This window comes from Perca flavescens, chromosome 5, assembly GCF_004354835.1.
Source record: "Perca flavescens isolate YP-PL-M2 chromosome 5, PFLA_1.0, whole genome shotgun sequence".
Classification (NCBI taxonomy): Eukaryota; Metazoa; Chordata; class Actinopteri; order Perciformes; family Percidae; genus Perca; species Perca flavescens.
In genome coordinates this window covers 31,163,669-31,188,020 of record NC_041335.1, presented here as the reverse complement: position 1 = coordinate 31,188,020, position 24,352 = coordinate 31,163,669, and the positions used below count along the sequence as shown (strand labels likewise).

At 41.4% G+C, this 24,352-nt stretch overlaps 1 protein-coding gene across 1 annotated transcript in view; it reads right to left on the bottom strand.

Moving 5' to 3' along the window:
* Window positions 1–739: 739 nt before the first annotated feature.
* wdfy3 (WD repeat and FYVE domain containing 3) overlaps window positions 740–24,352 on the bottom strand; it is a 122,110-nt gene continuing 98,497 nt past the window's right edge. Inside the window, exons 44-67 of the mRNA XM_028579180.1 lie at window positions 21,291–21,459; window positions 20,991–21,154; window positions 19,555–19,703; window positions 18,249–18,369; window positions 17,905–17,990; window positions 15,998–16,078; window positions 15,069–15,123; window positions 14,842–14,961; window positions 14,616–14,733; window positions 14,054–14,160; window positions 12,710–12,863; window positions 12,490–12,581; window positions 12,188–12,400; window positions 11,136–11,277; window positions 10,857–11,011; window positions 10,114–10,272; window positions 9,843–10,022; window positions 9,503–9,685; window positions 9,066–9,159; window positions 8,763–8,906; window positions 8,217–8,459; window positions 7,881–7,992; window positions 5,749–5,946; window positions 740–3,974 (exon numbers count right to left, since the gene is read on the bottom strand). Of these exons, the coding sequence (XP_028434981.1) occupies window positions 3,854–3,974; window positions 5,749–5,946; window positions 7,881–7,992; window positions 8,217–8,459; window positions 8,763–8,906; window positions 9,066–9,159; window positions 9,503–9,685; window positions 9,843–10,022; window positions 10,114–10,272; window positions 10,857–11,011; window positions 11,136–11,277; window positions 12,188–12,400; window positions 12,490–12,581; window positions 12,710–12,863; window positions 14,054–14,160; window positions 14,616–14,733; window positions 14,842–14,961; window positions 15,069–15,123; window positions 15,998–16,078; window positions 17,905–17,990; window positions 18,249–18,369; window positions 19,555–19,703; window positions 20,991–21,154; window positions 21,291–21,459 (3,360 nt within the window). The 3' untranslated portion in view covers window positions 740–3,853. The remainder of the gene's footprint in view (window positions 3,975–5,748; window positions 5,947–7,880; window positions 7,993–8,216; window positions 8,460–8,762; window positions 8,907–9,065; window positions 9,160–9,502; window positions 9,686–9,842; window positions 10,023–10,113; window positions 10,273–10,856; window positions 11,012–11,135; window positions 11,278–12,187; window positions 12,401–12,489; window positions 12,582–12,709; window positions 12,864–14,053; window positions 14,161–14,615; window positions 14,734–14,841; window positions 14,962–15,068; window positions 15,124–15,997; window positions 16,079–17,904; window positions 17,991–18,248; window positions 18,370–19,554; window positions 19,704–20,990; window positions 21,155–21,290; window positions 21,460–24,352) is intronic.

Here is a 24,352-nt window from a genome sequence, read left to right as displayed (position 1 = left end):
TGATGTGTTTTTCATCTGCTGCACTAAGTTTCCCTGGCCGACCACTGCGTCTACGATCCTCAACGTTCCCTGACTTTTTGCAAGTGTAGCTATAAGAATTGATGCTGGTTTGAAGGCAAAGGGTAGGAACACCAAATGTTGTTGTGATTGTTTTGTGTTTAGATGTTTTTTTGGTCGCTCACTTTGCATTTGTAAATTGATAAAAATAAACAATCATTATTTATGTTTTTGAAAGCATTCTTAGTTTACAGCATTTATTCCCCACTGGCCTAAGACTTTTGCACAGTACTGTATATATATATATAAGATTTTTTGGGGGCATTTCAGCCTTTAATGGAAAGAACAGCTAAATGTGAAAGGGGAGAAAGAAGGGGGAAGACACGCAGGAAATCATCACAGATTGGACTTGAACCCTGGACCTTCTGCATTGAGGTATACACCTCCATGTATGTGCACCTGATTTACCAACTGAGCTAACCCAGCCACCATATATGTATATTTTTTATACTGTATTCAGCCATTATAATTTGCAATTCCTTTATTTCCCTCACATTAACAATTTGTGCCCACAATTTACAAAAGATTACCCAACACATCATGAAGACAACTTGCCCCAAAATTCTAAAAAGAATTGAAAGTGTTTTTGGTGGTAAACAGCAATTATTTATTGAAATGAAATTAAAAAGAATAAGTAGCAGATCTATTGCATTATTGTAACATTTTGTTTCTGTAAGGGGGTTACTCTACGGGTTTTTTTCTCTTGTAGGATGTAGTGAACACAAATATACAAGAAACATTCAGCTATCACGGATTGCACGCCAGATACTGTAGTAATGCAGTCTAATATAAGACCACCAAAATAATCCAAGATTTTCTCTTTTTTTTCCCTTCTTCTTCTCTCATTAGTCCTTAATTTTCTCAAAGAGTACAAAAGTCCACCCAGAGTTGGGGACATGATCTCCAGCTCTGTATACAAACCTGTCAGTCGGTCATTAGGGACAACTCATAAGAATGTATCCAGCAAAAAAAAAAAAAAGAATAAAACCAACAAAATATAATGCTTAAAACATGTACAATGCACTGACACAGAAAGTCAGCTGTGTTAATAGACATGCAACAAGTAACAAAACTTGCTGAAATCCAAATAATCATAAAAAAAAAAATCTAAAACCAGTTATAATTGCATAAATACTTTGTACAGTTCATTTATCCGCTGTGAAATGTATCTTTGTTAAAATAAAAACATAAAACGGCATTCAATAAAAACCTGTGATTCCTTTTGACTTTTCTTTTAGTACATGTGAAGGTGCAAAGGAACTCTTGATTGATAGAAGCCGACTTTTCAGCTAGATGGCATGATTGCACACTAAATTACAGTACATAAATGCAGAATGATCAATAACAAGAGTGCATATTATTATTATAACATCACGGGAGCTGTAGGGGCGAATATTAACGGATTTTTTCGTTTTTTGACACGTTTGAGACTCAGTGAAGACGAGTGAGAAACAAAAAGAAAACCGTTCTCTCTGGGGGAAAAAAAGAAAGCAGCACTTGAATGCAGTTATTGCCCACAGAAAAAACAACTTTAACACATGTATGAAGAGAGAAGAGGGCAGAAGAACACATGTACAGACTTTACATAAAAACAAAAACACTTTTTTAATGTTCAACTATTAAACCCAGCAGCAGCAGCAGCAGCCATCCAGCAGAGGAAATGGGGATAAATTATGAACTTGTAAAATTGCTAAACGGTTGTAAACATATGAACCCCCTGCTATTAATGTGTCAATATGGAAGCCTGTATGGGGGTCAATCCGTGCCAAAAATGTTTTGTTGTATACAGTTACTGCATATCGTTCTGTTGAATTTACATATCTCCTTGCTGTTACTAAAAAGTCTCATTGACAATAATTTTAAACATGCTGTGATCACATACAAATGTTAGCTATGTCTGTTTTTACACGTGTGCTTAACTACTGTCGTTGCTTAATGTTGTAGCAACAAAAAAGCCATTGCTGTGTATTTGTTTGGTCGTTATTATCCCTGCAGTGTGTCCATCATGATTTGTGTTGCTTTAAGTTATTTGTCTGTTTTTCTGACTAAATAATGACGACTAGACGTCTAGTCATGTCATTTTCTTTAATTCTGTCCTCGTTTTTTTTTTCTTCTTGTGCCCATGTTTTGTTTTTGTCTGTTATATGAATTTATGGGAGGACTCCAAAATGGACAGTGACACATCAGCAGTTATAGTACCCAGGCAAACTCAACAAAAGCCTAACAAGTGGGAACCGTGAACATTGACGAATATACAAAAATCTGATTTTTGGCACAAATTAAACTTCACAGATTCCTCAGACCTTCTCAAAACCTTCAATCAACTAAATACATCTTGAGCCAACTGATCTCAGGACAACTAAACTAAATTAATTCAAATGATTATTTACATATTTTCCAATGCTTATAATAATTTCATTCTTTACTGCACAGACTCTTTACAAGGTGCTCGGCTGCTGCTCCTGCGGTTTAACATCTTTTGCGAGGACTGAGGATAAAGTGTGTTGAGTGCCACATTTTCTAATCTGCCGTAATAATGCCACAGGGTCAGAGTGAAGGACTGCAAACCACATATCTGAATAGAAACCAACAAAAAAATAAAAACCACAATACACACTACAAATCCCTTTTTTGTGTGCATTCAAAAAGCCACTTTCACGCTGTACAGTAACTAAATAAGGCTACATGAAAGAGACATAAGGGAAAGTTAATGTGTAGCAATATTACGCAACTAATTTGTCTTTTTTCACAGATGAACCCATGATGTTTTCTCTCCCTAGACAAAACATCTTGAAATGAAGTGAGTTGTGGTTTAAAAATAAAATCAAAGTAAAATCTGAAATGATGTCTCCAGTCTTTAGACAGCAGCAACAACAATTCTCCAAATGGGAATTCATATAAAGGACCGATTATAAAGAAAAAAACAAAAAACAAATCATCATAATTGATACATCAAAACAATTTGGCAAAAGAAAAAAGGGACACAAAATGTCTCTATGATGGTGATGGCTTGACACTGTGGGCAACACGTAGAAAATAAACTTTGTAAACAACAACTACAAAAAATGATCAGGAAATTAAAACTAAGTAATTTTGCATAACTAGACTCACTAGTAAAGTCAACCCACAGACATTAATTATTGACATTCATATCCCTTCCTCTGGACTCGCCGTGACTCGTGACGCAGACTACACACAATCAATTTCTTTTCTTTTTTTTTTTAAAGCCAGGAGTGGTTAGTCACAACGCTATGTTACAGGCAAAATGTTTTTTTTTTCTCATTGACCTTATCTTTTGTTCTGTTTGTTCCTCTTACAGTTAAAAAGGCCATGATACGTATTTACAATATTAACAAGTTTGTTATGTCTTACGGTGAAAGAGGAAGGAGATTTCCCTGTTTCAAAGCAAAAATGGCGAGTTATTGATTCGGGCGTGCCGAATTAAGTTTTTTTTTTCTTCTTTTTTCTTCCTCCAGGTGAGTGCAGGTGGTAAAAGTGGTGATTGAGTTTTTTTTTCCATTTTTTTTTTTCATTTCCTTTCAATCTGTTTTCATTGTTTTTTCCCCACCTCGTTCGCTGAGACAGCCGACTTTCCCTCCTGTTACAAGCTGTCAGTGTTACAGTACATGTTGGTTACTGGACGTACGAGATATAGGACAGAAGGGGGGTTGGAGGGAGAGCGTTATGGGATACGTGAGCGGCGTTGAGGGAACGACAAGGCAGTTGGAGGAATGAAATGCTCCTCACTTTCCGAGTCCGCAGCAGGATGGGGCTTTCTTCCGGGTGGAGGTGGAGCTCAGTTTCTGCAGCCGTCCTCGGCGCTTCGCTCATGTTGAAGGTTGTAGTAACAGTTCTGACAAACTCGCACCGGTGACGAGATCTTCAGCCTTTTGATCTCTGATTGGAAGCGACTGCACCTGCAGAACAATGTCAGATGAGGTGGACATTTAAAAAAAAAAAAAAAAAAAAAAAAGAGTGGTAGGCGGGAAATTCAGGTTCTCACAGGAGAAGGATGCCGAGAGGGGGGTTAGCGGTTAAACTGAGTGGAGGATGTGCGGAAATGTGTCGGTGTGTCGAGCCTGGCTGGCCACTCGGCGCCTTCAGACAAAGCTCAAGATAACAGGCCAACGGCTTATTAGCTAGTCAAACACCGAGCGGCTCCATATTAATCTGCTCGGTGCGTCTTAACAAACGGAACAAGCCGCCGCCGGACTCTAACATCTGTTGATCCGTGCAGGACTTCACTGTGAGCGGACTGTTTAGAGACGATGTGACCGGCAGGTAAAGTTAAAGGTTTGCTGCTACTGTAGCAGAGCTGCAAGGAAACCAGGGCTCTCAAGTGTCACACATTGAGCGTGACTGTCACGCAATCCCCCCACACATTGTATTTCTCCCGCGGAAAAACTATTTATAACATATTTAATATTCTGCAGCGCCCAGAAGTTTTCTGGCGAGCCGCTCTCACTATGGAACTGACAGGAATCAAGCGTCTTCCCTGGAGTTCTTAGTCGAGCCTGCCACTTATCAGCCAATCAAAAAAAAAAAAGAAAGGGGCTATACAATAGCCAATCAGAAAATAGCACTATTGTATCTGGGTAAGATTTAATGCAACAACCAATGAGAAAAAAGCATAGAGCAACGTACAGACAATTCCCTAAAACGTTCCCAAACAGGGCTCTGTGTCTGTCAGGTCTGAGATCTACCGTATCAGCACAGCAATCACGTATCGCACAGCAGACTATGATGCAGGTAGATTATTTTATAGGTTTTTTTTAGGTACTTTATTTTTGTCAAAATATCATGACTCCTCCAAATCTCAGAGAACACAGATATATTTTGAATGTGCACAAAGTTTTGAACATGAGCAGAAATCTTGCTCAAAACACATCTGAAATATTACAGTCCAGGGGTGTATTAATTCATTAAAATTAATGAATTTATCATTGAGGTGAATAATTGTCATATGCGCATTTAAGGAGGTTACTTCCTCAACAAAAGTTGTCACTGCCTGTCCTTAAAACTTAAGAGCCCTGAGTAAATGCTGTACTGAGCTGTGTGTTTTCAGTGTTAAACACAGCTGCAGCTATTCATGCACGACTGTTGTGGAAGATGGAAGACTTACTCACATCATGTATTTCAGTAAAAGTAGAAAAAAACAGTGTTTTAGAGTTACAAATTGTCAGTTACAAGTCCTGCATTCAACATTGTCCTTAAGTAAAATATAATGTACTTAAAGTACCAAAAAGTAAAAGTGCTCATTATGCAGTGTAATATATCTTATATTATATTATTATGCCACAGCATATCTCTGTGAGATGGGCTTTGAGAACCACTGATGTAGGTGGACTTGACTCAAAGTAATACCAAACAACACTTTTTCTGCTCATGAGTTCCATTTTCACTTTCTCACAGCCTACTGCATTGAACGGTGCGCCTACATAAACACCTTCACGTAATCAACGGCGGCGTCATTACGTCGACCAGCGTAGGGTTCGGTGGATTTTTTTTTTTTTTTTTTTTAGGTTCGGCGGAAACTGAACCCCATCAAAAAGCCCAATATTCGGCCTAATCCGAAGCCGAATCCTGGATTCGGTGCATCCCTAAGCTTCACATCCTCGGTAAGTAAAAGTAGAAGTTAAAAGTAAAAGAAGCCATGCTGGAAAGTGTGCCGTGTTGCTGTAATGTACTTACTTTTGGCAGAAGAGCTGCCCGCAGTTCCTGCAGTGGTGGCGTCGCTCGGTGAGGGAGAAGCGCACCGTGCAGCCGGAGCAGCTGTCAACCACCTCGTCCTTCACCCAGTGGTCGGCCGCCGAGCGGCCCGGCTGGTCGCTCACTGACCAGCTGAAGACTCGGCCGCGAGCGTCGCCCACCAGGATCTTACTGTGGTCCCTGTAGAGAGGACGTTAAAAGAGAGGGGGGGAGTAGAGAGAGATAAAGGGTGGAAGGGAGAAACAGGGGCGGTTTGTGAGACAAAGAGGGAGGAGAGTAATTCAGAAAGGACATCTTCCGGGTCTAAAATGTTTGTTTTGACTGGATTTGAATTGTGATTTGTGTTCGCTAGTTTCTACAGTTTGAGATGTTAAACAAACAGACTTAAAGTGCTCCTATTATGCTCATTTTCAGGTTCATAATTGTATTTAGAGGTTATATCAGAATAGGTTTACATGGTTTAATTTTCAAAAAACACCATATTTTTATTGTACTGCACATTGCTGCAGCTCCTATTTTCACCCTGTGTGTTGAGCTCTCTGTTTTAGCTACAGAGTCAGGCATCTCACTTCTGTTCCATCTTTGTTGGGAGTCGTACATGTGCAGTAGCTAGGTAAGGACTACTAGCCAGTCAGAAGCAGAGTATGAGGGCCACACTAGCAGCTAGGCGAGCATTATAACGGGTGTAACAAAGTGACCACGTTGGTCTCTGAAGTAAAGGCTGGACTACAGTAGAGCTGTTTGGAGCAGTTGGTGAACAGTGTTTTCTGTTGGAGATGGTAAGTCCCTTTGGGGTAGACTTTGGGCTTTTTCACTTTGTAAACCTATAACGTGCACAAAAAAGACATATAACACAATAAAGGAAAGGGAAAAAGCCAAAAAAAAAGCATAATATGAGCACTTTAAGTTATCGTTTATCCCAACCTCTATCAAGCAGCTGAACTTTAGGGCTGTCAAAATTGCTCAAAAATAACGTTTGAATATTCCCTCTAAAATAACACCGAATATTCAAACTATTCGAACATCTGGTTGCGCATACATCCAAGGTGGGGCGCGACATCGTGACGTCAAAACGATGCAATACCCGGCCGAGCAGAGGTCGCGCACGGCTCTTTTTTTCAGCGGCGCGCGACAAAGCGGAAACGGGAAGCCTGAACGAGTTTGCGGACAACGTGATGCCAGTGACTACAAGTCTCTCTGGTAAACTTACCGGATTAAGATGAGTTCTTTTATGGTGAATGAAAGGCTCGATCCGACGAAGTAGGTCAGTGAATCACATCGAAGCATTGACAGCAATGCTGCTGCCAGTCCTGCCGTTGTTTACCTTTTTCTTCTTCTTCTAGTCCGTAGAAAGGGCAGCGTCGGTAGCCTTTGCTCATTAGTGCCACCGCTGTTCAGGAGAAGACTGCAGCTAGTGTCGCGAGCACCAGTGCAGGTATAAATAGTCACGGCGATCTCATGATGTCACATTTGTATGCGCCAGCTGGGCTGCATCCAGTATGTAACGGCTTTCAGGCGCGCTAGCAAAGCAGACAGCCTCTGCTACCGCAAGTGTTTTTTTCCACTCTTTTTTTTAATTCGAATATTAATTTTCACATTCGAAATTCGTTTTTTTAAAACTATTCGAATATATATTTGAATTTAGAATATTCGTTGACAGCCCTACTGAACTTTAATAGTAATTCTTAACACAACAGAGCAAAGTGCAATAAATACACCAGCACTTTTCACTTTAATTATTACAGACACTTTTTAAGATGTTGTATTCTGTCCTTCCTTCATGTCCTAAGATGCTTTGTCGATCTTATGTTGTTTTTATGTCGATTTTAGAATGTTTTTTTTCTGTTACACGTTTGTGTTGTGAAGCGACAGATTGTAGCACTATGCCCAAGCCAAATTTCCCATCGGGGACAATAAAGTGTATTCTATTTTATTCTAGATAGTAAGAGTTTGGGCAATATGGCAACGACAGTATGTCCCTAAACATCTTCTATTTATCTAAAGGCAAATCATGTGTGTAAAAGAAGCTCTCTAGATGGATTATCAAATGAATATTTAACAAAAATAAAGAATTCATCTTTCTCAGTTGGGTGCCAGACACTCGGCTCTCTTACTTGGAGATGGCGAGGGACGTGATCTCTGCTGGTTGAGCGTTGTCCTTGCGATCAAACGCTGTGTGCATGGTGAGTTTGCTCCGGAAGACCAGCTGGCGCTCCCATCTGTAGCCTGGGAACACAGAAAGAAACACTTTAAACAATGCGACAAACACAGTGTCCTCAGATCAGTGGATCTTACTTTTTTTTTAGGATTTGTTTTTCTTTAATCAGAGAAGAACTCCTGATGAACCCGTTTTCCTAACTGGCTTAGGAGCTGTTAAACCTTGTCAGAATATTCATTTTTAACCTTGTAATAAAGGAAGAAAAAAAATTGAAGGATCACTGGACACCCACCGGCCCTGAGCTGGTTATACGTCCGTGCGTCCATGGTGGAGGGCTGTGGCACTGAGCCCTGGCCTGGATGAGTCGGGTGAGGGTGATGATGAGGGTGAGGGTGGGGGACCCTAGTTTGGCCCTCAGAGTAGTTGACGAACACAAAGCCGTCCTTCTCGTCGATGCTAAGGGTGTCTGACCAGCGGTGAGAGTCGTCAGAGCTGCTGTCCATCGACCACGAAGCTCCCGTTCGGGCTGAAGGACCTTAAAGGGATTTTTTTTTAATGTCAGGAATGTGAATTGTAGCCTGGACTGAGATTCACGCTTGGTTAAGGGGAGTCTATATCCTCAGTTAACATAAGTGGGAAATACAAGACACATTAAAATGACCAGAAAAAAAAGGTGTTGGTGGAATGGACAAAGCAAGAGAAACTTTTTGCGTGATTTCGTACAAAGTGCTGCTGAAATTTGTTTCCAGAGCAGCTTTTGTTTAGCTAAAACCAGCTATACAGTGAGAACCCAACCGCAAAGTGTAAATGTTGATAAGCGGAGCTGTTGGTTGAGTACCTCTGGGTTTGTGGACGGCGCTGCCCGGTTGGCTGCCTCCACCTGTCGAGGGGTTGCGTGGCGCTTTGGGCTCCTGGCTCAGACTGGGCTCGTCTCCGTCCGACTCGCTGCTGTCCTCGTCGCCGTTGTGAGTCTCGCCACCCTCTGTGAGATGGAGAAAATGAGGAACTTTATTTTACACGATAATACACATTTCCATAGTGAATTAATGAATTGTGCAAATACTTAAAAGAAATGAAATATACACGGGCAAAGAAAGGTGTTATGGGACATGTCACTTTACTACTGCCACAGAATTCTCACCGATTTTCTCCTCACCACAGCAGTCAGGCACATCTGGCTCTACCGGCTCTGGAGCAGGGGTTTCTGGGACTTGGAGGAACTCCATTCTCCAAAACTACAAGATTTAATTAAGCTTAGTTTAGTTACATTAAGTCACAGCACAATTAAAAAGAGTAGAAGTTGAGTTTAGCTTCTTCATAACGAATGTAGACAGATTTTCCTCTTTAACTTTGCAGGAATAGGGACAAGAACCTTCTGCAGTGCTATTTGCTAACTTTTGTTACCCGTCTTATATTCTATACGTTTTTAAGCGGACCTACACACATGCACTTGCAAAAAGTTGGACAAAAGCCCTGACAAGTGAATAATTCTGTCTGCAACAACCATTGATTTAAAAAGACTGAACAATAAGGTATTATCAGTGTGATATTCTGTAAGATAAAAGTGGGCAAGGTTACCCTGACAACGCCATCCGAGTGTCCTGTAACGATGACGTTCTGCGTGTCCCACTCGTTCATCTCCGAGACGCAGCAGCACAGGATCTGCTGGCTGCGCCCTGTGAAGGTGTTGGCGCTGGCGATGGGGCTGCCGTTAATGCTCCACACGTGAATGTATGTGCCTGCGCAGGACACAATGTCCCCCTACACAAACACCAAATATGTTGAGTATATATGAGTCATGATGGAAATGATCCCGTTCTGCTCCTTAGCTCATATTTATTGTTCTGGAAGTTTAAGTACATATGACATTACTAGATTTATTAAGAGTGACAGAGAAGAAATTCATACTGCAGCTTACCGTCAGTTCATTGATACACAGAGCAGAGACGGGCGCCCGGTGTCCCCTGAGCTGCGTGACGAAGGAAAGCTTGTTAAGGTCCCAGATGATGCAGGTTCGATCCCGCGAGCCACTGACAATAATGTGGTACGCTGACGACGCTGTCAGACACGTTACGGCGTCCGTGTGGCCCAGTAATGCCTACGATGAAAACAGCGGGGACAAAGGCTCAACAACATAATGTCAAGTCACTGCTCCAGGACCTCGTATTGAGTCTTGTTTGTGTTTCTACCTGTTTGAGTGTAAGTGACTTGGCTCTCTCCTTGGAGGCTCCTGTCTCCCACACACAGATGGCGGTGCTGGTGCCACCGGTGATAACCAGCTTCAGGTTTGGACATATGGCACAGAGGACCTGACCCCACTCTGACAGGCACTCGTACACCACCAACGCCTGAAGAAGATTGAAGATTAGGATTAGGAGATTGGTTGGCCGAGGAGAGCAGAGGTGAGGGAATGTATATGGAGGATTCTAGCTATCTAACTTTGTCTATATCTCAATAAACAACCCTTTCACCCTGATCAACATCCATGCAATTGACTACATACACTTTTCAAAGTCCACTTTTTACAAATGTAGTGAGAGTATGGCAATAAATCCAATATCAGAAGAACTACATTAGAGACTTGTGTAATGGCTGCTGCTGTAAAAACTGAGGGTCCGGTAAGGAAAGTGCATTTTTATTCTAACACCAGCAGGGGGAAACATTGTCTTTACTCATTTTTAACATTCACTTGTCAACTTCAAGGTGAAATAAGCAGGAAACCTACAGTAGTCCCTGTTTTAATTAAGTAGCATTGTTGAAAAGCAACAACACTCTCTCTCTTAAAATCTATCATTACAAGTTACTCTGGATGAGGAAGTCAACCTAAATACTATATATAATCAAATAATCAAATGATACAGCAGGTATAGCCTAAAGATTAAAGTTTAAATCACTGAGAAACTATGTCTGTTATAATAACTGTAACGGTTACCTTATCAGATTCATAGTTAGCCAGACGACAGCTGAGGTCGGCATAGCCCCAGGCGAAGGTCTTGCTCCAGGTCGGAGGAACCAGAACTTTGTTTTGCTCCACGGCAAGTATCCCCTTGTCGGTGCACACGATCTGTCCCACAGGCTCCTTCAGCTCTAGACACGGGTAATACAAAGAAATATGAGATCTGAGTCTAAAGGAATCCATGCACCTTAGGGAGTTTGTGCTGCACAGTATAATGGACAATGTGTGTGTGTGTGTGTGTTTGTGTGTGTGTACCTTTGACAGGTGCTAGAGAAGGTCTGAGATTGTCCAGATGATGGAAGAAGATCTTGTCGCTGTTGAAATTTGGAGGAATGCTCGCAATGTCACCGTTGGCTTTGCTGCGTACCCGTTTAGGAGGATGGGGCTTTTTAAACAGCTGAAACACAAACACATCAACAGTCAGTGACTAAAGAATAGGACTTCAAATTTACCAATAGCCAAATAATAATACATTTTGGCTGTGGTAGGTCAATTTGAAAAATAAAGAGCATCCTGGATTAAAGCTGCTAAAACTTAATTGTAAAGTATTTTGGCTGATGAATCTGTTAACGAATAACTCTCTAACTCTCTTACTCTTTATCTGGCCTAAATATAGAATGGGATAAGCGCAAAACTATGTTTCTGGGGGGGCCTCTAGCTCACCCAGTAAGAGTGTTTGCCCCATGTTGGTTGAGTCCTGCAGTGGCGCAGGGTTCAAATCCGACCTGCTGCCCTTTGCTGCGTGACATCCCCCCATCTCTCTCCCCCTTTCATATCTTTCCACTTTCAAATAAAGGGAAAAGCACCCAAAAAATAATCTAAAAAAAAAAATATATATATTTAGATGTCTGGTTATATTCTAGCAAAATTAAAAGACTATAGCCACCCGTGCAGCCTGTGAGAATGTAGTGATAATTACCTTCTTGGGCTAAATAATGCTCCAAAGTTAGTCTGAAGGTTGACGAGGGTAAAACTCTGTATGTCAAAAGTTTTTATTTTCTATGGTGTTCCTTAAGATCCTGGTGTTTATTTGGTACCCCTAAATTCGGAGTATGTGGCCCCAGTCTGCCCCCCCCAATATTTCAAATGTTCTAGTAAAAATGGTAAAAAGGACACTAAGGATGCTATCTATATATATTTTTTAGAAGCTTTGGTGATAGTAACATTAGCGCTATGACTGTTGTACTACTATATATTGTAGTTATGTTGTAGTCTAAGTTGTAAAGCTATTATTAGTGGCAGTAGATGTTCCATTAATCTAGCGTGGAGAAGTAGTTTTATCATATTAGCATCAGCTAGTTTATGACCTGTTTGGGGATTTGCCCAAAGTTGTTGATGAAGCCGATGGTGGCCGTCTCTTTGAGCGGGTCGTTGATGTTGTAGATGTCCACCTGACCCTCGTAGAACAGGTGGTGGAAGACGTTAACCGCCTCCACGGCCGGAGGACCCTGCTGCTTGTAGCCGAAAATCAGGTCGATCCATTCATGGAGGTGGGCCGATACATAGTCGCACTCCAACGCCTGGAGACAGGTGGGAAGACCAGACAGAGGTTTAATGTGTACTCACTGAAACTCAGACCGAGACTGTCACGGGTGGGTTCATTTCTTACATCTCTGTGGACTCTGATGAACTCTCGGGGGTCGCCCTTGGCCCAAGGCGGCAGGATGACGTCACCCAGCTTGGTGCCGTTCTGTTTGGCGCCTGGTACATCAAACAACAGAAGGCAGACATTAATACAGAATACATTAATATTCATGCGCTCAATTGTCTCGGGCTGTTTCGACTCGTGCTCTCATGTGCTGTTATTGTCCACGTTTCCTGATACTGACCCAGGTCAAAGTTGTTAGCGTTGAGCAAGAACTCGGGCAGATAGAAGAACTCGGGGATGAGCTCTTTGACGTCGGCCATGTTGTGTTTGGAGGCCGAGAGCCAGGCTTCACGCACGCTGTGGAACATCCTGTCAGCCAGGTCAAAATGACCTCCCTGGTAATCACAGACACACAGGCAGAGGGTTTGACATTAGGTCCAGACACTTGAGAGCAGCAACAGTTTGTCTTCGGGGGTTTTATGTTAACTTACTAATGTAATAGAATATTTTTTTTGTAGATGCTAAAAGGATGATAATCTTTTCCATCAGGCCTTAAAAAGAAGAAGCAGAAGAAACAACTTCAATTGAAACTGCTGTTACTATAATTGGGTTCTATTTTCTGCAGCTGGACTAAAAACAACCATCCATTATCAGATGTAGAACTGGTATGGTCTTATTAAATAAACCATTTAGGTTCTCAATACATTTTGCCCCGCCTAGTTTTTTTTGGCCCACCAAAAATACAAGAAACTGTTTTACAAACTGCAATTACGCGACATTTAAAGATGCAGTAGGTAAGACTTATAAAACTAACTTTCTGTCATATTTGCTGAAATTGACCCTATGTTCCAGTAGAACTATATGAAGCAGGTAATTAAAAAAAAAAATCCAGCTCCTCTGGCACCACCTACAGCCTGTAGTGCGATTTGAAAAAACCACAGCTCCCTGTTCAGATGCTCCAATCATAGCCACCTAGGATTTGTGTCTAACTGCCAGTCCCTCCAGAAAAACGTGATTATGCGATCACATAATTCAATGCGATCGCATAATTCAATGCGATCGCATAATTCAATGCCAAAGTCCGCATATTTTTGCGGGGGGCACATTTTTTAAAAATACACCGCATTTTCGCCGCCTAAATTGCAGATTTCCGCGCAAAATATGCAGGGCTTGCATGATTTCATAATGCCTGTATTTTCGTTGCAAAAAAGACATATATCTTAGCAGAAAGTTGAAAAATGTTACGTTTACTTCACACAAGAGCAGCCATTTTCCCCTGTTGCCATGGGAACCTTATGAAGTGACGTAATTACGCAACGTGAACATCATCGAAAAGTAGGGCGTTGGGGGAATCAATTATTTTTCTCTTTTTCATCAAACCGCAGTTTTTGCGCAATTTCGCATTAAATTGCATAAATATCCCGCATATTTTATTGCATTTTTTAAGAAAACGTGCCGCATAATCATTGATTTTCGCCCGCAACAATCACAAAAAAACTCAATCACTGCTCATGCACATGCATTCATTCTCCCTTGTGGGGGGGAGGGGCTTGGATTCAGAAGGCTAGAAGAGTTTAGATCAAACCTGAAGTCTGAGGAAGATCTGTGTGAAGGGCTCCATCCGAACAAGATAAGAGGCTACGATCATGGCTGATGAGTAGTGCGTGCCGTAGTGGTATGCTGGGGTTTCACCTGGTAGGAAGGAAAATAAGAGATTCAATTACACTGGCCAATGGAAATACAACTTTGACATGAGCATACAGTTCTGAATGACCATCCAATAAGAACATCAGTAGTGACAAGGAAAAAAAAAGAAAATTAGGTGCCACATTCTGGTAAATTTGGTTCTGGATGTTGCAGGGTTTGAAGTTCTTCTGTTGCCAATGTGCAACCACAAATAGCACTCATTATTTAATTACAGGCCTCATGTATGCATTTAAAAATTTGACATTTTGGATAAAAATAACAGATTTAGTGTGCAAACGCTAAACTGGACTGGTTTGAAATAAGACCTAGCTGGTTAGCTGGATCTCTTTTCTTCAAGTCTTAACTCTGTCTATTTATCTTGAAATAATATAAATAAAAGTTATCTCCATTACTCCACCATCCATTAAATGCAGTCTATTGATTCCTCTCTAAGATCTCACCATTGGGGTCTTCCCAGTCCTTGTACCTCTTCTTGTACTGCGTCAGTCTGTCGTCAGTCTGGGCGCCCATTGGCTTGGCGAGGTTACGGAACGTCTTGGGGTTGTTCAGGTCCAGTTCCTGGTTTACAGCCACAACAAAAACGTCACCAACGAACAGGCATCTGCTTTTTTATTTCTAGTTAACACTGTTAATTGCCACTGATGTTGTCCCAAAACCTGAAATCACCTCTGAGTCGAAGTCGGCAAGGATCCAGGGGAAGACGGGATACTGCATCAGGTCGTTGTAGGATCGTCCTGCCAACGTGTTCAGATGCATCAGGTACTGGAAATTACTGATCTCTCCTCGCTGGAAAACAGATGGTAAACACATCAGTTAGACTTATAGTAGCTTATAGTGCAACATTTCTAAACGTTGAGTTGTTAAACTGAACAGCAAGGAGTCTAGGTTCTTACCTCCCATCTCTGAGTCACGGACTTTTCACCGACCAGTGTGCTGAGGAGCCCAGATCTGACAAAAACACCAGGACAGAGATGATGTTTAGTTAAAACAGCACAGTACTTTGCTGTTTTTCAACATGTCTCAAAGCAATTGCTGCATGTGATATATGTAGGAAAGTGTGGTGTAATACCAAATGAGACTTTTTCTTTATTTTCACTTCTAGGTTGTTCATTTGATTAATTACTACAGCAGCAGCAGAAATCTAGACGCACCCTAGCGGCAGCAAATTTAATTTGCAGGCAGGGGGGTCTAGACACTCTCTGTTGACTTGCGAGCTGGAAAAACCAAACTCTAAAAAACCAAACTCTAGTCAGGCCAATCACATCGTGTATAGAGTCGGTGGGCGGGGCTTATGGCTGCTGCTGCTGGGAGCAGCGGTCTTCTGGAAGACTTGGAGTTCAGCTTTTCTTTGAGAAAAGAACAAAGAACGGCACAGAAATCATTCTTAAAAAAGGAAGATGTGTTCGGAGTTTTGCCGACCGGATACGGCAAAAGTTGAATCTATCAACTAGCTTTGCTACCTTCTTCGTTGCTCTGCCTGGTTGTAGCGCTATCCTATTACGTGCAGAGGGAATTTGTAAGACAACCGTTAATCTCACCCCTCGGATTGAGCTCCGTCAATGGTGAGTTCCCAGACCCGACATCTTGATGTGGGTCTGGCTTGTCAGGCTAACAGCAGCCCATTATTTAGAAAACACATTTAAGACAAACATAAAAACATTATTTTATTGATATCCTATGAATATGTAACTGCAGATTCCATAAATCATCTAACAACCTCTAAAATGGTCAAACATTTCCTAGAGAACCAGTGGAATTAAAAAGTGTATGTTGGGGATAGAGAACACTGTTTGTGCTGAATGAAGCATAGAGGAGGTGTTACCCTTGTTCGACGCTGGTGTTGGGCCTCTGGCCTGAAACCGACTCTGAGCTGTCGGCCAGTGAAGGCACCACTGCCAAGAACCTGCAGAAAATTCACAATCATTAAAAGAATAACTAATATACATCTCATTTTTTTTTTCATTCTTTTCTTTTAACCAATTTTTTATTGATTTTCATTTAAACCCACTATACATTTGTTTGCAGCATATACTGGAAATGTATTCAAGCAAAGGACAGCTGCATTATTCAAATTATTACAATTTTGAAAGATACCCCACCCATCCTCCAAACCATCACCGCTTGTCCCCTCAAGTCTTCACAAGATGGATTGTCACCATCTGACTATCTTTACCTTGCACATAAACCAGTGTAACCTGATCAAAATGTAATCTACTCAAAGAGAAATATTCAGGGCTTATACGCATTTTAACCAATACTTTTCCATGACTTTTTTGCAAATTTCCATGACTATATGTTCCTGAAAATGTCAGTCGACATTATACAATAAGAATACAAATCTGTGTTAAAGTTTACCCTCAGACGTGTAACTATAAAATGAATGGCAATTTATGTGGTTCATAGTGGGATTCGTAATATCGCTCTACAAATAGAATGTTGAGGTTAAGATGACGTGAAAATACATTTATTTATGATATATTATTATGCTGTGTTAAAAAAAAAATCCATGACTTTTCCAGTTTTTTTCAAAACGTATAAACCCTGAAAATTGTGGTGACATGATGCTTTATGAGAGGCTTACAATCTCCTCTCTGAGGATTTTATTTCAATATCACACAGCAGTAACCTTTGTAAAATCCCTCTTTTCTGCAAAAACCATAAATCCAGCCTAAATCAGTGCTAAATGGTATTGCAGTGAAACCGAATTACCCAAGCACTTTATGATATAAAACTGCAGTGTGTCTTAAAGGTCCCATGGCATGAAATTTTCACTTTATGAGTTTCTTTACATTAATATGCGTTCCCCCAGCCTGCCTAGTGGCTAGAAATGGCGATAGGTGTAAACCGAGCCCTGGGTATCCTGCTCTGCCTTTGAGAAAATGAAAGCTCAGATGAGCCGATCTGGAATCTTCTCCTTATGAGGTCATAATGAGCAAGGTTACCTCCCCTTTCTCTGCTTTGCCCGCCCAGAGAATTTGGCCCGCCCATGAGAGAGAGACATCATGGCTTTCAAACAAGCAAAGTGGCAGTTGGTCAAGGCCACACCCCCACTTTCCACCTTCCCCCCCACCCCCCTCTCCCCTCCTCAATAGCTACAGACACAGAAATGGCACATACTAAGGAAAGCTCATTGTGGGACTGGCTCTAGTGGCTGTAATTCTGCACCAAGGCTGAATTTCGGGAAAGAGACTTCAGATACAGTATTAGGGGACTACTAAGGTCTATATAAAAGATACTTCAGATACAGTATTAGGGGACCACTAAGGTCTATATAAAAGAGACTTCAGATACAGTATTAGGGGACCACTAAGGCCTATATAAAAGAGACTTCAGATACAGTATTAGGGGACCACTAAGGTCTATATAAAAGAGACTTCAGATACAGTATTAGGGGACCACTAAGGCCTATATAAAAGAGACTTCAGATACAGTATTAGGGGACCACTAAGGCCTATATAAAAGAGACTTCAGATACAGTATTAGGGGACCACTAAGGTCTATATAAAAGAGACTTCAGATACAGTATTAGGGGACCACTAAGGTCTACTGTATATAAAAGCATCCAAAGAGCACCATGTCATGGGACCTTTAAGTTAATAGTACTAAATCACTGCTTGTCATTTCTGTGGGATGGAAAGAGGAAAACTATTCTTTGTTCCTGAAAAGTTGCCGCAGTGGCAGTTCAGAAACATGCAGTCCAAGCTCCATGTTTATATTTGTATTCAGTACCTTTGGTAAACTTTGTTGCGGACTCCTTTCTGGAAGGCTAACAAGTAGTTTCTCCCATCTGCTGAGAAGACTTCTACTGCCATAGGCTGAAAGGGGATGACACACAGGACATTTAATAAAAAAAAAGAAAAAAAAGAAAAATGAGTTAAACACTAGAAATGCAAGAGGTGGGGTGTTAATTCTGTCATACCCCAAACATATTCAGCTACTTAATATAAATTTCTTCTAAATGTTTAAACTCAAATGTATGTATTGGGTTTATTGGTGCTGCAGTGTGTGTGTGTGTGTGTGTGTGTGCGCGTGCGTGCGTGCTCGTGTGTACACTGTAACATGTGCAGGCTGACCTGCAGCAGGTAGCGTCTCTTGTGCACTTCCTTGATGTCCTCGTAGGCGAAGATGCTGCAGGTTCTCTTCAGTAGACTCTGTCCCTGTCTCGCTCCTCTGGGGATGATGGCCTCATGCAAACTGGACACAGACGACAGACCGTGATGCATTTATCAACCGTCGACTCGGTTCTACATTTAGCCACAAAACACTTGTATCTACAAAGGCTTCAGTTCACAAGCAATTACAGCTTCCGCTACAGGAGCATTTAGTAAATTCCTTTACTAATGGTACAAACATCAGGACCAATGTGACTTCACCTTATGGCCAAGACTAATGCAATTACAATTTCAAACAAAAATGCAGGGGACAATAGTGTAAATCAATCTGGCAGTTATTTCAATCATTTATTCAATGAACAATAAAATATCCAAAAGAGTGTAAAAATCTAAAACAGCCGTAGCCTAAAATGTCTTTAAATGTGTTTCATTCGCTTAAATATTTCGATTTTTTTGAAACTAACTTTAAAAAGTGTTATTTTTTGTATTAATGACAACTAATTCATTATGATCTAGAAGCTAACTGAATTCTCTACACACAATGTTTCTATTGTGTACGAATTTGTGGATGCTGATGTGAGGGTAAAACACCTGAGGGGGAACACAATGAAATCAAAGCAGCATCTGTTAGTTGTTTTCGCATTATGTCTCAAAGGAACAGACAGAGCAAGTTCCTGAAAAAGATAAAATGTGCCACATCTCTGCTGAGTTTCACAACGCAAGCTCTCTCAGCAGCATGACATCATTTCGGCAGCGGTGAACTCCCACTGCAGCGTCCAGGGGAATGATGTCATCTTTTATTCAGGGAAGGAAAGTACAGTAACCGTTTTATTTGTCAGCTGCAGCTTGGGGTCCAGAGACCGTGATGTGAAATGACGGATACAGAATAGAGTGCTGATCGGGACGCATTTGTCTGTCCGAGCCCAGCCTGCATCAGACAGAGCAGTAACCGAACCCGACCCGAGCCTGACAGGCATTAAGATATTTATGTCCAAGCCTGACCCAAACCCAACTCTCATACTAATGACACATGTATGTTTGTTTGTGTGGAAAGCCCGCTTTTAATAAGCAACTGTAGGAAGGCCTTCGGGAAATGTCAACAAATGAGCGCACACGGGGCAACAAGCGCACGTTAACACAGGCCCAATCACATTGTGCTGAGCCCGAACATCGTCTCTAAATATCTGTCCGAACCTGGCCCGGCCTGGCAGGTCCCATTGGGCTTGGGCTCGGGCATCGTTCCTCTAATACAGAAGCCTGGACCTACTTGGCGGGCAGCGTGTCGATGTCCCTGATCTCCCTGGACACGGTCATGGTGTAGCCGTCGATGACGTAGAAGTGCTCTTTCCCAAACAGCAGCAGACCCTCGCTGGTGTCCAGACCCTGAACCCTGGCGCAGCGGTACATGTGCTGAATCTGGAACAGTGAATGTAAGAAAACAAAAGAAAAGGTTAGTGTCATACTCATGCCGGTCTCTCAAGGCATATAAATGAGGCGGTTCACCGCTTTGTTTCAGAGACCATTGGCTTGTGAATGACAATGACATCGCACTCATAAGACCGCTGCAGTATTTGTTTTTAAGGATTACTACACCAGAGAGTGAATCCCAGCAGCTCAGCAGGGACATATTTCTAAAAGCATCAGTGAGCCGTGTTGACAACTAATCCTGTGGGTTGCATTTAGGAATTATTTGGGGTTATTTTGTAAACTGCAAAACCAAAAAAAGAGCTGTGCCAGCTGCAGAAGAGTTTTGAATAATTTGTACAGAGTAATGACAATAAATGTATCAATTGGAATCGAATTAATAAAAAATTTACTAGGCACTATGGCCAAAATCGTCTATCCTGATATATGTCATTTTAGATCTCGGTAATGAAATAAACCACGATAAAGCATGTTTTCTGGTAATTCAATAAATAAATAAATAGTCTATATGAAATAACCACATGGTGAAGCCTATTGTTGTGTACTCCTGTGTGAGTTAAATACTTGACAGATGAAAAGTATTTTCTCATTTTATTAAGAACTTTAGTGCAAAATGAACGTAACGTGCAAGGATCAGAACGTAACGTGTTGTTCAAATGACGTTAATAACGCTGTAACGCAGTTTGGCTACGTTTTTGCCTTTAATGAATAGGACAGCTAGATATGAAAGGGGAGAGAGGGGGGGAAGATATGCGGTAAATCGTCACAGGTCGGACTCGAACCATGGACCTTCTGCGTTGAGGAATAAACCTCGATATATGTGCGCCTGCTCTACCAACTGAGCTAACCCGGCCACAGCTACTGTTTTTTTTGACATTGCGATAGAATCAATATAGAATCAAACATTTGTATGTTGTTTTAACGATACACAGTACCAGTCAAAGGTTTGAACACACTTTCCCATTCAAGTGAATGTTTGGAAACAGTTTTCCATTCAAATGAATGACAAAGCGTGTCCAAAATGTCTGACTGGTAATGTACATGGTGTTGGCGCTCATCCCTACTTAGCTGAAATACTAAGAAAATATTAAAGAACAGCAGGTGCAGCACGGTTATAAAACTGATTTATTTCTGCACAGATAAACTAAATACATTTTCTCCACCAAACAGAATGAATATATTTATTTTTTAAAGTACAGCCTCTAGCAAATATAAAATCAGAGTAGGAAACATTGTGATTTAATTGTCCCGACTTGTGTTTGTGTGTCCCTTTCTGACCTTCTCTCCCTCCTCCAGGAGGCGCAGCAGGGACGTGTTGTCGGTCCTCTGCTCCTCCTCTGGGCCTCCTGACTCTAACAGCTGCTCCTGAAGCTGCTCCTGACTGTCCTCGTCTGCCCCGTCCGCTGTGGACCGAGACCTCTTCAGAGGAGCCTTCACCAGGCCTGGAGAGCACAGCACAGCAACGTGTTAGAGACACTCCTAACAACAACGCTGCCAACAACAAGAGAACGAGTTGTGCTTTCCTACAGAACATTTTGAAGTAACAAGAAAGTCTTCCCTGGTATTGTCTCTGTGTACCTTTGACTCTTGCGATGGTGTCCTCTCCGTGCTCGGGCTCATGCTGCGTGGTCTCTCCCTCTGTGCTGTGCTCCACGGAGTGCTGGTACATGCCAGGGTTTCCAGACAGCAAACGCACAAAGTACTCCTTACTGTCGTAGCTGATGGCTCTCCGGTAACGGAGAGGCTTCTGGAAGCGGGGGGAGAAAAAAAGAGAAGTATTTGTGTTTGTGGAACAACTGACTTCATCACTATGGGGAAAAGGCCTTTGGCTTGGGAAAGTTGGCATAGGATTAAAATTATAATAGTATATAATAATATTCAAGAATTGTTTTTTCCGGTGTATTATTGCTAAATTGCCAAATAAATGCATGAAGGAGGATTTCTGTAATCACTGCCACTGCACTGAAGCCTGGCAGATGTTTTTTCTTTCTGGAAGCAGTGCATTAACATCAGAGCCAGGCCCTTCAAAGTTTACTTATCATATTTAGTTGTAACTGAAGGGCCAATATATTGATTTGAAAGTACGAGGATCTAGGATGAACCACTGAAAAAAATAGCAATAATCACTTAAGTACATGCAAAATTCTTTTTCTATTGTACAGTAGCCAGGATGCATTTTTTCTTGGCAGCCGTATTTTATTCTTTAGTGTATTTTTAACACTGGATGGAATACAACTTCAAAGTCACAGCTAAATATACTAGTACTGGGTCAGCTGAACATAAACATGTTCACATGCCAATGTACATGTACATACGTAATATGTAAACATATCATGCTGTAAAAAAAGCACAGAGAAATGTCCTGTTCCTTGAATGTGGCAAAGCAACACATTTATACATTAAAAAAAACAAAAACAAAAAAAAAACACCTTTTAACCTGCCAGCACACACACAACACAGGGTGAGTTTTAAACAGGAGTCCACAGCAAGTCCATGTTTCTACCGCACAGTTGCAGAAAAATCAGGATAAGGCTTCAAAACTGTCAACTGATAGAGAGCACTGCAACAGCAGCTTCCTAATGGATACAATTTGGATTTACTCTTAGGGCATGTTTGTTACTATCATGCAGTCAAACCAGGCATCAACAGGAGCACAATATTTTATCCTGTAGACTTCAGGACTTCAAGTACCTGGGCACGGTCAAGGACCCTAGCCAGGGCTGAGGGTACCAGGGGCACCAGAAGGGGGGAAGAGGGCTGGAGAATGGAAAAAGAGAATGGAAATACTAAGAAAATATGAAGAAAGTAAAAAGAGGAGAATGTAAAATGAAAAAGGGAGGATGGAGTGCTTAAATGTCAGTTCAGAACCCTGCCAACTTATTTGTAAAGTCTGTGCAGTAGAAATTAACAATACAAAGGCCAGGGGCAATACCATCTGGTACCATGACATGGTATTTCCATATATTTTGCTGTTTTGGTAAAAATGTTGACTTCTTTCAACAACTACTTCCATTGACACTTTGAGCAAGGCAGGAAACAACTGCTGAGCTGAAATACCCAAAGACCCAAGTGGAGCAAATGGCTAGTAAAAGCATTCAGCTGCACAAGTGTATGACTGTGTCAGACACCCTGCGACTACCCTCCGAGCATGTTTAAATGATGCATTATGATCAAGCCTGGGGGACTTTGGAGTTAATTATACTGGGTTGATTTATGAGCCAGAAATCTCTCGGGCCAGAAGGGTTCTAAAGAGTCTTGTGAACTCATGGTTGTTACATCCTATTCTACCGAACAAGTTCATATTATGTGATCAATTCAGGGCCATTAGGACACAACGCCACGGCGATATGATTTTAACTGTTCTTGAACAACTTTTGGCTGCTTGTATTGTTGGTAAACTAGACATCCTTTTGATTTTTTCGGACTAATCTTGCCAGCTGAATGCTTCAAATGTAAAAACAAGATGATGAAATGTGTTTGAAGAAGGCGGACATTAATGCAAACCTAAAAGGACACGCCTGTGAGCTCTCTCTTTGTATCTTCCTGAGCAAATAAATGATTGTGGAGTGAAGAGAGGCACCCCGTTGGCAAACAGAGAAGAGGGATTATTTGTAGAGCAAACAAAGCTAAATGTGTCTTGGCCGTGCCAGGAAAAGTGAGCCACCGGCTGTTGGTGTCACTTCCTCCCCATGACACCGACGAGCTCGTCCAAGAGCAGTTTTATTTCAGGAGAGCTTTTCTAACGAGTTCAGGGGATCAGTCCGACTTATGGAGACAATGGAGGACATTATTTTAAAAAACAAAATTATTGTGGGATGTAATATTTGCAGGTATTTAATGCAGGTAATATTTAAATACAGGTGTTGTGCCATTACATCCATTACTTTACATATTATCCTTTACTTGCTTTAATAGGCTCATTTTTATTTTGAAAATGATTTCAACCTCTCTTTTCTGCTATTAAGTCTGTTACTAACACCTAACATGATTATTGTGGAGTCACACAAATACTGAATATTGATGCTTCTAATGTTATGGCCTTGTGACTGTGATTCTTGCACTATGTGGGTTATTTTTTGGATACTAGAAAAGTTGGGGTTAATGGATTGGATGCTTTTTCTATGATCATTCTTACTGTAAATTACTCTGGATTAGCCTAGAAATCTAGACGCCATTAGCGGCGGCAAATGTAATTTGCAGCCAGGGTCAGTCTAGCAACTCTCCGTTTGCTTGCGAGCTGGAAAAGCCAAACTCTAGCTGGGCCAATCACATTGTGTATAGAGTCGGTGGGCGGGCTTAACATAATGACGGCAGAGTTACAACCGCGTGAATTTCCTGCTACTTGAAAACAAAGACAATGGCTGCACATTGTAGTGTGGTTTGGCAGGGCTACTTCACATGACCTTAATCTTCTGACAAAAGTAGTCAGGACTGCATCTAAAATCATTGGGGTTCCCCTTGAATCACTCCAACACATTTACTGGAAACGTCTATCAGCACTAAAAAAGGTACAAGGTATTATGCAAGATTCTAGTCACCCGGCATACAATCTCTTCTCCCACCTTCCATCAGGGAGACGTTTGCAGAGCATCCAAACGCGCACAACATGTTTTAGGGATAGTTTTTACCCCCAGGTAATA